At 51.0% G+C, this 17278-nt stretch overlaps 1 protein-coding gene and 1 long non-coding RNA gene across 4 annotated transcripts in view; one reads left to right on the forward strand and one right to left on the reverse strand.

Moving 5' to 3' along the window:
• LOC135054752 (uncharacterized) overlaps nucleotides 1-2480 on the reverse strand; it is a 37630-nt gene extending 35150 nt beyond the window's left edge. The window contains exon 1 of the long non-coding RNA XR_010243564.1: nucleotides 2349-2480. This is a non-coding gene — a long non-coding RNA (uncharacterized LOC135054752). The remainder of the gene's footprint in view (nucleotides 1-2348) is intronic.
• KIAA1328 (KIAA1328 ortholog) overlaps nucleotides 1450-17278 on the forward strand; it is a 363237-nt gene continuing 347408 nt past the window's right edge. The window contains exons 1-2 of one of the 3 annotated variants that reach the window (XM_063958033.1): nucleotides 2488-2682; nucleotides 7722-7757. In XM_063958033.1, the coding sequence (XP_063814103.1) occupies nucleotides 2520-2682; nucleotides 7722-7757 (199 nt within the window). In that variant the 5' untranslated portion in view covers nucleotides 2488-2519. Of the gene's footprint in view, nucleotides 1755-2487; nucleotides 2683-7721; nucleotides 7758-17278 lie in introns of those variants that run through there. The other 2 variants (XM_063958040.1, XM_063958050.1) reach the window with 2 other exon arrangements.

Genomic DNA, 17278 nt, shown 5'->3' on the forward strand with positions numbered 1-17278 from the left:
CGTATTGGCTAATTACGACGGCCCCGCCATCACATGTTCTCCCAACGCACCTCAATGGAGTAAAACCTGCAATGCAGATGAACGCGATTCAGCTTTCTGAAACGCCAAATCATGACTATCGCCGAGAAATTAATTCCCCTTATGAGTAGAAATAAGACTCATTATATAATATCCAATCTAGTCATCTACACAGCCCCCATATTACCCTTAGACTGCCCCCGCCTCATATCATCACCTCCCTCCCATACACCCAACCAGCCTTCCCCAATGCCCACACCTCAGCCTGCCCACCACCAAACACCACACATCCCACCCTGCCCTCCCCCATGCCCCACCCCTCAGCCTGCCCACTCCCAAAACACCACACATCCCAGGCTGCCTTCCCCAATATCCCACACCTCAGCCTGCCTTCCCCAATGCCCCACATCTCAGCCCGCCCACCCTCAAAACACCACACATCCCAGGCTGCCCACCCCCAATGCCCCACACCTCAGCCTGCCCACCCCCAATGCCCCATACTTCAGCCTGAACTCCCCAATACCCCACACTTCAGCCTGCCTTCCTCAATACCCCCCACCTCAGCCTGCCCACCCCCAATGCTCCACACCTCAGCCTGCCCTCCCCAATGCCCCACACCTCAGCCTGCCTTCCCCCAAACACCACACATCCCAGCCTGCCCTCCCCAATACCCCACACAGCCCAGCCTGCCCTCACTAATACCCCACACAGCCCAGCCTGCCCTCACTAATACCCCACACAGCCCAGTCTGCCCTCCCCAATACCCCACACCTCAGCCTTTTTTCCCCAATACCCCACACCTCAGCCTACCCTCCCTCACGTGACTGCATCTCTGGAACTGGGCCCTTACTAGTAATAATACACGCGATGAGGGGAAGAAGCGGGTCCGGAAGCGTGTCACGATGTGAGTGTCACGTGACCGCATCCGGTTACCCAGCAACGCCGATATGTGTCCTATTTAAATTTAGGACACATAGCGTTCCTATACAATGGGAAGGGATCAGCAATGTTATTGAAAGAGAGAAGCTATGATTTAGTTACTATTTAGTATCACTCTCCAGTAAATATGTATACATAAAAAATCGGACATTGTGATTCCTCCTTTTGACCCGGAAGCAACTATTCAGTTGCTTAGAAACCCCATATAAACAATGGTCACATGGTTATATTATCCTGTATAACCCGGAAGTAATCTAGAATTGTCAAATAAAACAATTTGTTTTTTAATTTAAGGAAATATTAAAAGGTTGCTTTATCCTACTGAGTCTATAATATATCAAACTAAAGTGTTAAATATATGAAATATTATGTGTTTTTATGCAAATTAAAGCTAATTGAGATGGATTGAATGAACAGGTGTGGACTAATGAAGTGCCACTACAGGTATAAATACCCTGTTTTTACACAAGACAGATCACCTTTGAAAAAGCTGCAGGACATGCAGCGAAACGCGTCAGGTGTTACTGCTACCACCGACCACGTGCTGATACATGAGTGCCCGGACCATACTGGACCACTACAATACCTTGGTGAATGGACTCCACTTTAGGCTAACTTGAGCCTTATTCCGCAAAGAAATAGCTCCGCAATCTGGTGAGGACATATGAACATGGCTTTAACCCTTAACTAAAGGACTTTCCAAAGGGATTCTTTCCTCCAGCGGCGGAAAAGTAACCTGTGCTATCCGTTTCTCAAAAAAACGTCCATACCAATATTGGTCCAGTTATTATCAACAGGTACGGACACTATAATTTAAAAACTTTGTCGGTGAAAATGAATTACGGTACTAGTTTTTATTAGAGTATTTTAATAAATGTTGTCAATTTTTTCATTCAATCCATCAATGTTTGCCAGTTTGTACACTTAAGCGCTGCTATTTTCTGTTTGTTTTAGGTTTCTTGGTGTTCACAGGACTGACTAATCCTGTGTTTTTAGCAGCAGCATTAGAACAGTGACCCTTTTTGCGCCCGAGCACCTATCTTGGTAATTTCTCTCGCTACCCTCCCTAATACCCCACACCTCAGCCTACCCTCCCTAATACCCCACACATTCCAGCCTGCCCTCACTAATACCCCACACAGCCTAGCCTGCCCTCCCCAATGCCTCATACCTCAGCCTGCCCAACCTAATACCCCACACACCTCAGCCTTTCTTCCCCAATACCCCACACCTCAGTCTCTCCATCCCAATGCCCCACACACCTCAGTCTGCCCACCCCCAAAACACCACACAACCCAGCCTGCCATTCCCAATGCACCACACCCCCACCAGCCTTACCTCCCTCATGCCCCACACCCCCACCAGCCTTACCTCCCTCATGCCCCACATACCTCAGCCTGCCCTGTCCAATGCCCCACTCATGACATGGGCCAGCCTCAGCTCTCCCCCTGTAACCAGGATACACAGCTCTGAGTCTGGCGCGACGCATGCTGGGAGATATAGTGCTACAAATGGTCGGGTCATACAGAGGTAAAGTGACAGTGCAAACTACCATCCCCACAATGCACTGCGGCGCGGATCATGTGAGTGCGGCGCTGACCAATCAGCGAGTCAGCAGCGGAGGGGCGGGGCTGGGAGCCGGTTGCTGGGGCGCCGGGAGTGGCGGTTGTTTGAAGATGGCGGATGTTGCTGGGGAGAGAGCTGCAGCGTACTGGAGCCTGGACTGTATCCTTCACCGGGCTGTGCGGGCGTACAGTGTCCTGTGTGTGTGTGCCCTATTACGGGTGTACAGTGTCCTGTGTGTGTGCCCTGTTCCTGGTGTACAGTGTCCTGTGTGTGTGCTCCCTATTCCGGGTGTCCAGTGTCCTGTGTGTGTGCTCCCTATTCCGGGTGTCCAGTGTCCTGTGTGTGTGCTCCCTATTCCGGGTGTCCAGTGTCCTGTGTGTGTGCTCCCTATTCCGGGTGTCCAGTGTCCTGTGTGTGTGCCCCCCTATTCCGGGTGTCCAGTGTCCTGTGTGTGTGCCCCCCTATTCCGGGTGTCCAGTGTCCTGTGTGTGTGCCCCCCTATTCCGGGTGTCCAGTGTCCTGTGTGTGCCCCCCTATTCCGGGTGTCCTGTGTGTGTGCCCCCCTATTCCGGGTGTCCTGTGTGTGTGCCCCCCTATTCCGGGTGTCCTGTGTGTGTGCCCCCCTATTCCGGGTGTCCAGTGTCCTGTGTGTGTGCCCCCCTATTCCGGGTGTCCTGTGTGTGTGCCCCCCTATTCCGGGTGTCCTGTGTGTGTGCCCCCCTATTCCGGGTGTCCAGTGTCCTGTGTGTGCCCCCCTATTCCGGGTGTCCTGTGTGTGTGCCCCCCTATTCCGGGTGTCCTGTGTGTGCCCCCCTATTCCGGGTGTCCAGTGTCCTGTGTGTGTGCCCCCCTATTCCGGGTGTCCAGTGTCCTGTGTGTGTGCCCCCCTATTCCGGGTGTCCAGTGTGTGTGCCCCCCTATTCCGGGTGTCCAGTGTGTGTGCCCCCCTATTCCGGGTGTCCAGTGTGTGTGCCCCCCTATTCCGGGTGTCCAGTGTGTGTGCCCCCCCCTATTCCGGGTGTCCAGTGTGTGTGCGCCCCCCTATTCCGGGTGTCCAGTGTGTGTGCGCCCCCTATTCCGGGTGTCCAGTGTGTGTGTGTGTGCTCCCTATTCCGGGTGTCCAGTGTCCTGTGTGTGCCCCCTATTCCGGGTGTCCAGTATCGTGTGTGTGTGTGTGTGTGTGTGTGTGTGTGTGCCCCCTATTCCGGGTGTCCTGTGTGTGTGCGCCCCCTATTCCGGGTGTCCTGTGTGTGTGCGCCCCCTATTCCGGGTGTCCTGTGTGTGTGCCCCCTATTCCGGGTGTCCTGTGTGTGTGTGCCCCCTATTCCGGGTGTCCTGTGTGTGTGTGTGTGTGTGTGTGTGTGCCCCCTATTCCGGGTGTCCTGTGTGTGTGTGCCCCCTATTCCGGGTGTCCTGTGTGTGTGTGTGTGTGTGTGCCCCCTATTCCGGGTGTCCTGTGTGTGTGTGTGTGTGTGTGTGTGCCCCCTATTCCGGGTGTCCTGTGTGTGTGCCCCCTATTCCGGGTGTCCTGTGTGTGTGTGCCCCCTATTCCGGGTGTCCTGTGTGTGTGTGTGTGTGCCCCCTATTCCGGGTGTCCTGTGTGTGTGTGTGTGTGCTCCCTATTCCGGGTGTCCAGTGTCCTGTGTGTGCCCCCTATTCCGGGTGTCCAGTATCGTGTGTGTGTGTGTGTGTGCCCCCTATTCCGGGTGTCCTGTGTGTGTGTGTGTGTGTGCCCCCTATTCCGGGTGTCCTGTGTGTGTGCCCCCTATTCCGGGTGTCCTGTGTGTGTGTGTGTGTGTGTGCCCCCTATTCCGGGTGTCCTGTGTGTGTGTGTGTGTGCCCCCTATTCCGGGTGTCCTGTGTGTGTGTGTGCCCCCTATTCCGGGTGTCCTGTGTGTGTGCCCCCTATTCCGGGTGTCCTGTGTGTGTGTGTGCCCCCTATTCCGGGTGTCCTGTGTGTGTGTGCCCCCTATTCCGGGTGTCCTGTGTGTGTGTGTGTGTGCCCCCTATTCCGGGTGTCCTGTGTGTGTGTGTGTGTGTGTGTGCCCCCTATTCCGGGTGTCCTGTGTGTGTGTGTGTGCCCCCTATTCCGGGTGTCCTGTGTGTGTGTGTGTGTGTGTGTGTGTGTGTGTGCCCCCTATTCCGGGTGTCCTGTGTGTGTGTGTGTGTGTGTGTGTGTGTGTGTGTGTGTGTGCCCCCTATTCCGGGTGTCCTGTGTGTGTGTGTGTGCCCCCTATTCCGGGTGTCCAGTGTCCTGTGTGTGTGTGTGCCCCCTATTCCGGGTGTCCTGTGTGTGTGTGCCCCCTATTCCGGGTGTCCTGTGTGTGTGTGTGCCCCCTATTCCGGGTGTCCTGTGTGTGTGTGTGTGTGTGTGTGTGTGTGTGTGTGTGTGTGTGTGTGCCCCCTATTCCGGGTGTCGTGTGTGTGTGTGTGTGTGCCCCCTATTCCGGGTGTCGTGTGTGTGTGTGTGCCCCCTATTCCGGGTGTCCTGTGTGTGTGTGTGTGTGCCCCCTATTCCGGGTGTCCAGTGTCCTGTGTGTGTGTGTGCCCCCTATTGCGGGTGTCCAGTGTCCTGTGTGTGTGTGCCCCCTATTGTGGATGTCCAGTGTCCTGTGTGTGTGTGTGTGCCCCCTATTGCGGGTGTCCAGTGTCCTCTGTGTGTGTGTGTGTGTGTGTGTGTGTGTGTGTGTCCTATTCTGGGTGTACAGTGTTGCTGTGTGTGTGTGTCCTATTCCGGGTGTACAGTGTCCTGTGTGTGCGTGCCCTGTTCCGGGTCTTTGCAATGTCCCCTATTCCTGGCGTATAATGTTGTGTTTGTGAATGTTTCCCCCCTATTCCGGGTGTATATAGTGTCTCGGTGACATGTGGTCAGGGAAATGGTTGGGGAGGCACTGGCTCGTACTAGAGCCAGATTTATGTGTTATACACGGGTGCAGCAGTGTAATGTACATGTGGGCGTTATACACGGGTGCGGCAGTGTAATGTACATGTGGGCATTATACACAGGTGCGGCAGTGTAATGTACATGTGGGCATTATACACAGGTGCGGCAGTGTAATGTACATGTGGGCATTATACACAGGTGCGGCAGTGTAATGTACATGTGGGCATTATACACAGGTGCGGCAGTGTAATGTACATGTGGGCATTATACACAGGTGCGGCAGTGTAATGTACATGTGGGCATTATACACAGGTGCGGCAGTGTAATGTACATGTGGGCATTATACACAGGTGCGGCAGTGTAATGTACATGTGGGCATTATACACAGGTGCGGCAGTGTAATGTACACGTGGGCATTATACACGGGTGCGGCAGTGTAATGTACACGTGGGCATTATACACGGGTGCGGCAGTGTAATGTACACGTGGGCATTATACACGGGTGCGGCAGTGTAATGTACACGTGGGCATTATACACGGGTGCGGCAGTGTAATGTACACGTGGGCATTATACACGGGTGCGGCAGTGTAATGTACACGTGGGCATTATACACGGGTGCGGCAGTGTAATGTACACGTGGGCATTATACACGGGTGCGGCAGTGTAATGTACACGTGGGCATTATACACGGGTGCGGCAGTGTAATGTACACGTGGGCATTATACACGGGTGCGGCAGTGTAATGTACACGTGGGCATTATACACGGGTGCGGCAGTGTAATGTACACGTGGGCATTATACACGGGTGCGGCAGTGTAATGTACACGTGGGCATTATACACGGGTGCGGCAGTGTAATGTACACGTGGGCATTATACACGGGTGCGGCAGTGTAATGTACACGTGGGCATTATACACGGGTGCGGCAGTGTAATGTACACGTGGGCATTATACACGGGTGCGGCAGTGTAATGTACACGTGGGCATTATACACGGGTGCGGCAGTGTAATGTACACGTGGGCATTATACACGGGTGCGGCAGTGTAATGTACACGTGGGCATTATACACGGGTGCGGCAGTGTAATGTACACGTGGGCATTATACACAGGTGCAGAAGTATATACACAGGTGCGGCAGTGTAATGTACATGTGGGCATTATAAACGGGTGCGGCAGTGTAATGTACATGTGGGCATTATACACGGGTGCGGCAGTATAATGTACATGTGGGCATTATACACGGGTGCGGCAGTTTACTGTTGGGAATCTGGTTTGTTTCGATCAGAGAAGTGTGGACAAGGGTGTAAATGTATGATACTCCGAGATGGGGGAGAAGTGGCATTGGCGCACGTTATGCGCACTAATACCCATTCTCCCCCATATATTACAGTGGCGGAGTGCGCTCAGTGACTGGTGTTATGCGGCCCTGCCATTGTTGGTGCTGCTATCTGTAAGATGGTGGTAAATGTATGATACTCTAGGAGAGAAGGGGTAACGCGCTGATATCGCTTCTTCCCCATGTATGAATGTGCCGGTGTGCACTGCATGTGCCCCGGTCTATCAGATAGCATGCCAGTATTCAGTGGCACTGACCAGTCCCATACCTGCAGCTATCCATTCCAGCAGCTGCAGATGTCGTTTCCCTATTTCCCCAGCCAGGGACAGCGCTGGTTATGATTTGTGACATGGATAGTCGAGGAAGGAACAAATTTAAAACATGAAAAACACACATTGCACTGACAACGTTTAGGTCTTTGTCCCCAGCTGGCAGTACCAGCACGTCGGCGTATAATGTGACATCTGTGCCTTGCCTTGCCGCAAAGAGTGGACGCTCCCGGCTGCATCGCAGTGTTTATAACGATTGGCATGGGGACTGGGAAGCGGCTTGGGACGTACTTGGCTGAGAGGGCGTCCCGGGCTGTCATTTGTAGCCCTGCAGCTGAGTCTGTGCTGCCAATTGCCACAAATATACTTTATTATACTATACTCCTTATATCCTGATTGCAGTGAACATGCAGATCTTCCACACCGTGCTATCAGTACAGGGCGGTGTATAGCCAATCAGCTCCTGTCTTACATTTTACAGGATGTCTTTGAAAAATGACAGGAGCTGATTGCTACTTTATCTCTCTCCGAGCTCTGACAAATACCCCCCTGTATAGTGCATAAGGGTAGATTGTGTGATGTGAGGAATAGGAGGGTGAGTGTTATTAGAGAATGAAGCCGATCTAGAGAAGTGTCTGGTGTGAATGTTCTGTTCCTCCTGTGTATGGAATATTGTCAGAGAACGTCTTTCCTTAATAACATCCGTAGCGTCTGACGTGGAGCAGCAAATAGTCCATATCCCAGGTATGTCCTATATGTGCTCATGCTCATCCCATCCTCCTGTACGGACACAGGTTTTATAGGAACCAGACTGCGTCCGTAATCTGTCACCGACCGTGTCCGCTTTTCTTCAGGTGTTTTTGTTTTAAATAGAAGCAATTCCAAGTTTTCTCTGACGTCCTAGTGGATGCTGGGACTCCGTAAGGACCATGGGGAATAGCAGCTCCGCAGGAGACAGGGCACAAGAATAAAAGCTTTAGGATCAGGTGGTGTGCACTGGCTCCTCCCCCTATGACCCTCCTCCAAGCCTCAGTTAGATTTCTCTAACGTCCTAAGTGGATGCTGGGGACTCCGTCAGGACCATGGGGTTTAGCGGCTCCGCAGGAGACAGGGCACAATAATAAAAGCTTTAGGATCAGGTGGTGTGCACTGGCTCCTCCCCCTATGACCCTCCTCCAAGCCTCAGTTAGATTTTTGTGCCCGGCCGAGAAGGGTGCAATCTAGGTGGCTCTCCTGAGCTGCTTAGAATAAAAGTTTAAGTTAGGTTTTTTATTTTCAGCGAGTCCTGCTGGCAACAGGCTCACTGCTACGAGGGACTTAGGGGAGAGAAGTAAACTCACCTGCGTGCAGGATGGATTTGCTTCTTAGGCTACTGGACACCATTAGCTCCAGAGGGAGTCGGAACACAGGTCTCACCCTGGGGTTCGTCCCGGAGCCGTGCCGCCGACCCCCCTTGCAGATGCCGAAGTTGAAGAGGTCCAGAAACAGGCGGCAGAAGACTTTCAGTCTTCATAAGGTAGCGCACAGCACTACAGCTGTGCGCCATTGTTGTCAGCACACTTCATACCAGCAATCACTGAGGGTGCAGGGCGCTGGGGGGGGCGCCCTGGGCAGCAATGTATTATACCTTTTTTATGGCTAAAATACATCACATATAGCCCTTGAGGCTATATGGATGTATTTAACCCCTGCCAGATCTCACAAACTCCGGGAGAAGAGCCCGCCGTTTTAGGGGGCGGGGCCTATTCTCCTCAGCACACGGCGCCATTTTCCTGCTCAGCTCTGCTGTGAGGAAGGCTCCCAGGCTCTCCCCTGCACTGCACTACAGAAACAGGGTTAAATCAGAGAGGGGGGGCACTTATTTGGCGATATGATTACATATGTGAAAATGCTATAAGGGAAAACACTTGTATAAGGGGTTGTCCCTGTATAATTATAGCGTTTTTGGTGTGTGCTGGCAAACTCTCCCTCTGTCTCCCCAAAGGGCTAGTGGGGTCCTGTCCTCTATCAGAGCATTCCCTGTGTGTGTGCTGTGTGTCGGTACGTGTGTGTCGACATGTAGGAGGACGATGTTGGTGAGGAGGCGGAGCAAATTGCCTGTATTGGTGATGTCACTCTCTAGGGAGTCGACACCGGAATGGATGGCTTATTTAGGAATTACGTGATAATGTCAACACGATGCAAGGTCGGTTGACGACATGAGACGGCCGGCAAACAAATTAGTACCTGTCCAGGCGTCTCAGACATCGTCAGGGGCTTGTAAAAACGCCCATTTACCTCAGTTGGTCGACACAGACACAGACACGGACACTGACTTTAGTGTCGACGGTGAAGAAACAAACGTATTTTCCTTTAGGGCCACACGTTACATGTTAAGGGCAATGAAGGAGGTGTTACATATTTCTGATACTACAAGTACCACAAATAAGGGTATTATGTAGGGTAGGAATAATCTACTTGTAGTTTTTCCTGAATCAGATAAATTAAAGTGTGTGATGATACGTGGGTTTCCTCCGATAGAAAATTATTGGAGGTATACCTTTTCCCGCCAGAAGTGAGGGCGAGTTGGGAAACACACCTTAGAGTGGATAAGGCGCTCACACGCTTATAAGAACAAGTGGCGTTACCGTCTCCAGATACGGCCGCCCTCAAAGAGCCAGCTGATAGGAAGCTGAAAAATATCCTAAAAAGTATATACACACATACTGGTGTTATACTACGACCAGCAATCGCCTCAGCCTGAATGTGCAGCGCTGGGGGGGCTTGGTCGGATTTCCTGACTGAAAATATTGATACCCTTGACAGGAACAATATTTTATTGACTATAGAGCATTTTAAGGATGCATTTCTATATATGCGAGATGCGCATTCTGGCATCAAGAGTAGATGTGATGTCCATATCTGCCAGACGATGTTTATAGACATGACAGTGGTCAGGTGATGCAGATTCCAGACGGCACATGGAAGTATTGCCGTATAAAGGGGCGGTCCATCGGACCTGGTGGCCATGGCAACAGCTGGAAAATCCACTTTTGTTACCCCAAGTCACATCTCAGCAGAAAAGGACACAGTCTTTTCAGTCTCAGTCCTTTCGTACCCATAAAGGCAGGCGGGCAAAAGGCCAGTCATATCTGCCCAGGGTTAGAGGAAAGGGAAGAAGACTGCAGCAGGCAGCCCATTCCCAGGAACAGAAGTCCTCCACAGCTTCTGCCAAGTCCACAGCATGACGCTGGGGCCATACAAGCGGACTCAGGTGCGGTGGGGGGTCATCTCAAGAGTTTCAGCACGCAGTGGGCTCACTCGCAAGTGGACTCCTGGATCCTACACGTAGTATCCCAGGTGTACATTGGAAATTCGAGACGTCTTCCCCTCACAAGTTCCTGAAGTCTGCTTTACCAACGTCTCCCTCCGACAGGGAGGCAGTATTGGGAAAAAATTCACAGGCTGTATTCCCAGCAGGTGATAATCAAAGTACCCCTCCTACAACAAGGGAAGGGGTATTATTCCACACTATATTGTGGTACTGAAGCCAAACGGCTCGGTGAGATCTAAAAGATTTGAACAATTACATACAAGGGTTCAAATCAAGATGGAGTCACTCAGAGCAGTGATAGCGAACCAGGACTATATGGTGTCACTGGATATCAGAGACGCTTACCTACATGTCCAAATTTTGCCCTTCTCACCAAGGGTATCTCAGGTTCGTGGTACAGAACTGTCACTATCAGTTCAGACGCTGCCGTTTGGATTGTCCACGGCACCCCGGGTCTTTACCATGGTAATGGCCGAAATGATGATTCTTCCTAAAAGAAATATGGACGCTTTCCTGATAAGGGCAAGGTCCAGAGAACAGTTGGCGGTCGGAGTAGCACTATCTCAAGTAGTTCTACGACAGCACGAGTGGATTCTAAATATTCCAAAATCGCAGCTTTTTCCGACGACACGTCTAATGTTCCTAGGAATGATTCTGGACACAGTCCAGAAAAGGATGTTTTCTCCCGGAGAAGAAGGCCAGGGAGTTATCCGAGCTAGTCAGGAACCTCCTAAAACCAGGAAAAGTATCAGTGCATCATTGCACAAGGGTCCTGTGAAAAATGGTGGTTTCTTACAAAGCGATCCCATTCGGTAGATTTCACGCAAGAACCTTTCAGTGGAATCTGCTGGGAAAATGGTCCGGATCGCATCTTCAGATGCATCAGCGGATAACCCTGTCTCCAAGGACAAGGGTGTTTTCTTCTGCGGTGGCTGCAGAGTGCTCATCTATGAAAGGGCCGCAGATTCGACATTCAGGACTGGGTCCTGGTGACCACGGATGCCAGCCTGAGTGGCTGGGGAGCAGTCACACAAGGAAAAAATTTCCAGGGAGTGTGATCAAGTCTGGAGACTTCTCTCCACATAAATATACTGGAGCTAAGGGCAATTTACAAGGCTCTAAGCTTAGCAAGACCTCTGCTTCAAGGTCAGCCGGTATTGATCCAGTGGGACAACATCACGGCAGTCGCCCACGTAAACAGACAGGGCGGCACATGAAGCAGGAGGGAAATGGCAGAAACTGCAAGGATTCTTCGCTGGGCGAAAAATCATGTGATAACACTCTCAGCAGTGTTAATTCCGGGAGTGGAAAACTGGGAAGCAGACTTCCTCAGCAGGCATAACCTCCACCCGGGAGAGTGGGGACTTCAGTGGGAAGTCTTCCACATGATTGTAAACCGTTGGGAAAAACCAAAGGTGGACATGTTGGCGTCCCGCCTGAACAAAAAACTAGACAAATATTGCGCCAGGTCAAGGGACCCTCAGGCAATAGCGGTGGACGCTCTGGTAACACTGTGGGTGTACCAGTCAGGGTATGTGTTCCCTCCTATGCATCTCATACCAAAAGTACTGAGAATCATAAGAAGGAGATGAGTAAGAACGATACTCGTGGTTCCGGATGGGTCAAGAAGGACTTGGTACCCGGAACTTCAAGAGATGCTCACGGAAGAACCGTGGCCTCTACCTTTAAGAAAGGACCTGCTCCAGCAGGGGCCTTGTCTGTTCCAAGACTTACCGCGGCTGCGTTTGACGGCATGGCAGTTGAACGCCGGATCCTGAAAGGGCATTCCAGATGAAGTCATCCCTACCCTGGTCGAAGCCAGGAAGGATGTAACTGCAAAACATTTTCACCGCATTTGGCGAAAATATGTTGCGTGGTGTGAGGCCAAGAAGGTCCCTACAGAGGAATTCCAACTGGGTCGTTCCTACATTTCCTGAAAACAGGACTGTCTATGGGCCTAAAATTAGGGTCCATTAAGGTTCAAATTTCGACCCTGTCGAATTTCTTCCAGAAAGAACTGGCTTCAGTGCCTGAAGTTCAGACGTTTGTAAAAGGGGTACTGCATATACAGCCTCCTTTTGTGCCCCCAGTGGCACCTTGGGATCTCAATGTTGTTTTGAGTTTCCTAAAGTCACATTGGTTTGATCCACTCACCACTGTGGAATTAAAATATTTCACATGGAAGGTTAAGATTCTATTAGCCCTGGCTTCAGCCAGGCGTGTGTCAGAATGGGCGGCTTTATCATATAAAAGCCCTTACTTAATTTTTCATTCTGACAGGGCAGAATTGAGGACTCGTCCTCAATTTCTCCTTAAGGTGTTTTCTGTTTTTCACATGAACCAACCTATTGTGGTACCTGCGGCTACTAGGGACTTGGAGGACTCCAAGTTACTTGACGTTGTCAGGGCCCTGAAAATATATGTTTCCAGGACGACTGGAGTCAGAAAATCTGACTCGCTGTTTAGCCTGTATGCACCCAACAAGATGGGTGTTCCTGCTTCTAAGCAGACGATTGCTCGCTGGATTTGTAGTACAATTCAGCTTGCACATTCTGTGGCAGGCTTGCCACAGCCAAAATCAGTAAAAGCCCATTCCACAAGGAAGTGGGCTCATCTTGGGCGGCTGCCCGAGGGGTCTCGGCTTTACAACTTTGCCGAGCTGCTACTTGGTCAGGGGCACACCCTGACTGAGGAGGACCTGGAGTTCTCTCATTCGGTGCTGCAGAGTCATCCGCACTCTCCCGCCCGTTTGGGAGCTTTGGTATAATCCCCATGGTCCTGACGGAGTCCCCAGCATCCACTTAGGACGTTAGAGAAAATAAGAATTTACTTACCGATAATTCTATTTCTCGTAGTCCGTAGTGGATGCTGGGCGCCCATCCCAAGTGCGGATTGTCTGCAATACTTGTACATAGTTATTGTTACAAAAATCGGGTTATTCTTGTTGTGAGCCATCTTTTCAGAGGCTCCTTCGTTGTTATCATACTGTTAACTGGGTTCAGATCACAGGTTGTACGGTGTGATTGGTGTGGCTGGTATGAGTCTTACCCGGGATTCAATATCCTTCCTTATTATGCACGCTCGTCCGGGCACAGTATCCTAACTGAGGCTTGGAGGAGGGTCATAGGGGGAGGAGCCAGTGCACACCACCTGATCCTAAAGCTTTTATTATTGTGCCCTGTCTCCTGCGGAGCCGCTAAACCCCATGGTCCTGACGGAGTCCCCAGCATCCACTACGGACTACGAGAAATAGAATTATCGGTAAGTAAATTCTTATTTTTTGTGCCCGAACGAGAAGGGTGCAGGCTAGGTGGCTCTCCTGAGCTGCTTAGAATAAAAGTGTATTTTAGGTTTTTTATTTTCAGTGAGTCCTGCTGGCAGCAGGCTCACTGCATCGTGGGACTAAGGGGAGAAGAAACGGACTCACCTGCGTGCAGAGTGGATTGGGTTTCTTAGGCTACTGGACATTAGCTCCAGAGGGACGATCACAGGTTCAGCCTGGATGGGTCCCGGAGCCGCGCCGCCGGCCCCCTTACAGAGCCAGAAGAGCGAAGAGGTCCGGTGAAATCTGCGGCAGAAGACGATCCTGTCTTCAGACTAAGGTAGCGCACAGCACCGCAGCTGTGCGCCATTGCTCTCAGCACACTTCACACTCCGGTCACTGAGGGTGCAGGGCGCTGGGGGGGAGCGCCCTGAGATGCAATATAACAGATAATACCTTAGGTTGGCAAAAGAATACATCACATATAGCTCTTGGGCGATATGGATGTATTTTAACCCCTGCCATTTTTACAGAAAAGAGCGGGAGATAAGGACGTCGTGAAGGGGCGGAGCCTATCTCCTCAGCACACAAGCGCCATTTTCCCTCACAGCTCCGCTGGAAGGACGGCTCCCTGACTCTCCCCTGCAGACTTGCTACAGAATCAGGGTAAAAAAGAGAAGGGGGGGCACTATTGGCAGCTAAAAATTATATAAACAGCAGCTATAAGGGAATAACACTTATATAAGGTTATCCCTGTGTGTGTGTGTGTGTATATATATATATATATATATATATATATATATATATATATATATATATATATATATATATAATATAGCGCTTGGTGTGTGCTGGCAGACTCTCCCTCTGTCTCTCCAAAGGGCTTGTGGGGTCCTGTCCTCTATCAGAGCATTCCCGGTGTGTGTGCTGCGTGTCGGTACGTGTGTGTCGACATGTATGAGGAGGAAAATGATGTGGAGGCGGAGCAATTGCCTGGGTTAGTGATGTCACCCCCTAGGGTGTCGACACCTGACTGGATGATCGTATTTAAAGAATTAAGTGATAATGTCAGCACTTTGCAAAAAACGGTTGATAACATGAGACAGCCGGCAAATCAATTAGTGCCTGTCCAGGCGTCTCAGACACCGTCAGGGGCCCTTAAAACGCCCGTTACCTCAGTGGGTCGACACAGACCCAGACACAGATACTGAGTCTAGTGTCGACGGTGAGGAGACAAACGTAATGTCCAGTAGGGCCACACGTTACATGATCACGGCAATGAAGGAGGCATTGAACATTTCTGACACTACAAGTACCACAAAGAAGGGTATTATGTGGGGTGTGAAAAAACTACCAATAGTTTTCCCTGAGTCAGATGAGTTAAATGAGGTGTGTGATAAAGCGTGGGTTTCCCCCGACAAAAAACTGCTAATTTCTAAAAAATTATTGGCATTATATCCTTTCCCGTCAGAGGTTAGGACGCGTTGGGAAACACCCCCTAGGGTAGATAAGGCGCTCACACGTTTATCTAAACAAGTAGCGTTACCGTCTCCTGATACGGCCACCCTCAAGGAACCAGCAGATAGAAGGCTGGAAAATATTCTTAAAGGTATATACACACATACTGGTGTTATACTGCGACCAGCAATCGCTTCAGCCTGGATGTGCAGTGCTGGAGTCGCGTGGTCGGATTCCCTGACTGAAAATATTGATACCCTGGATAGGGACAATATACTGTTAACTATAGAGCATTTGAAGGATGCATTACTATATATGCGTGATGCACAGAGGGATATCTGCACCCTGGCATCAAGAGTAAGTGCTATGTCCATTTCTGCCAGAAGAGCGTTATGGACGCGACAGTGGTCAGGCGATGCGGATTCCAAACGACATATGGAAGTATTGCCGTATAAAGGGGAGGAGTTATTTGGGGCTGGTCTATCGGACCTGGTGGCCACGGCAACGGCTGGAAAATCCACCTTTTTACCCCAGGTCACTTCACATCAGCAGAAAAAGACACCGTCTTTTCAAACTCAATCCTTTCGTTCCCATAAGTACAAGCGAGCTAAAGGCCATTCCTTCCTGCCCCGGGGCAGAGGAAGGGGAAAAAGACTGCACCATGCAGCCGCTTCCCAGGAGCAGAAGCCCTCCCCTGCTTCTGCCAAGTCTTCAGCATGACGCTGGGGCTTTACAAGCAGACTCAGACATGGTGGGGGCCCGTCTCAAGAATTTCAACGCGCAGTGGGCTCACTCGCAAGTGGACCCCTGGATTCTACAGGTAGTATCGCAGGGGTACAAACTGGAATTCGAGGCGTTTCCCCCTCGCCGGTTCCTGAAGTCTGCTCTACCAAAGTCTCCCTCCGACAGGGAGGCAGTTTTGGAAGCCATTCACAAGCTGTATTCCCAGCAGGTGATAATCAAGGTACCCCTCCTACAACAGGGAAAGGGGTATTATTCCACGCTGTTTGTGGTACCGAAGCCGGACGGCTCGGTGAGACCAATTTTAAATCTGAAATCCTTGAACACTTACATAAAGAGGTTCAAATTCAAGATGGAATCACTCAGAGCGGTGATAGCAAACCTGGAAGAAGGGGACTATATGGTGTCTCTGGACATCAAGGATGCTTATCTCCACGTCCCAATCTACCCGTCTCACCAAGGGTACCTCAGGTTTGTAGTACAAAACTGTCATTATCAGTTTCAGACGCTGCCGTTTGGGTTGTCCACGGCACCTCGGGTCTTTACCAAGGTAATGGCCGAAATGATGATTCTTCTTCGAAGAAAAGGCATCTTAATTATCCCTTACTTGGACGATCTCCTGATAAGGGCAAGGTCCAGGGAACAGTTAGAAGTCGGAGTAGCACTATCTCAGGTAGTGTTACGTCAGCACGGGTGGATCCTAAATATTCCAAAATCGCAGCTGATTCCTACGACACGTCTACTGTTCCTAGGAATGATTCTGGACACAGTCCAGAAAAAGGTGTTTCTCCCGGAGGAGAAGGCCAGGGAGTTATCCGAGCTAGTCAGGAACCTCCTAAAACCAGGCCAGGTGTCAGTGCATCAGTGCACGAGGGTCCTGGGAAAAATGGTGGCTTCTTACGAAGCGATTCCATTCGGAAGATTCCATGCAAGAACTTTTCAGTGGGATCTGCTGGACAAATGGTCCGGATCGCATCTTCAGATGCATCAGCGGATAACCCTGTCGCCAAGGACAAGGGTGTCTCTCTTCTGTGGTGGCTGCAGAGTGCTCATCTACTAGAGGGCCGCAGATTTGGCATTCAGGATTGGATCCTGGTGACCACGGATGCAAGCCTGAGAGGCTGGGGAGCAGTCACACAGGGAAGAAATTTCCAGGGCTTGTGGTCAAGCATGGAAGCATCTCTTCATATAAACATTCTGGAACTACGGGCCATTTACAATGCCCTAAGTCAAGCGAAACCCCTGCTTCAGGGTCAGGCGGTATTGATCCAATCGGACAACATCACGTCAGTCGCCCACGTAAACAGACAGGGCGGCACGAGAAGCAGGAGGGCAATGGCAGAAGCTGCAAGGATTCTTCGCTGGGCGGAAAATCATGTGATAGCACTGTCAGCAGTGTTCATTCCGGGAGTGGACAACTGGGAAGCAGACTTCCTCAGCAGACACGACCTCCACCCGGGAGAGTGGGGACTTCACCCAGAAGTCTTCCAC

This window comes from Pseudophryne corroboree, chromosome 1 (genome assembly GCF_028390025.1).
Source record: "Pseudophryne corroboree isolate aPseCor3 chromosome 1, aPseCor3.hap2, whole genome shotgun sequence".
Lineage (NCBI taxonomy): Eukaryota > Metazoa > Chordata > Amphibia > Anura > Myobatrachidae > Pseudophryne > Pseudophryne corroboree.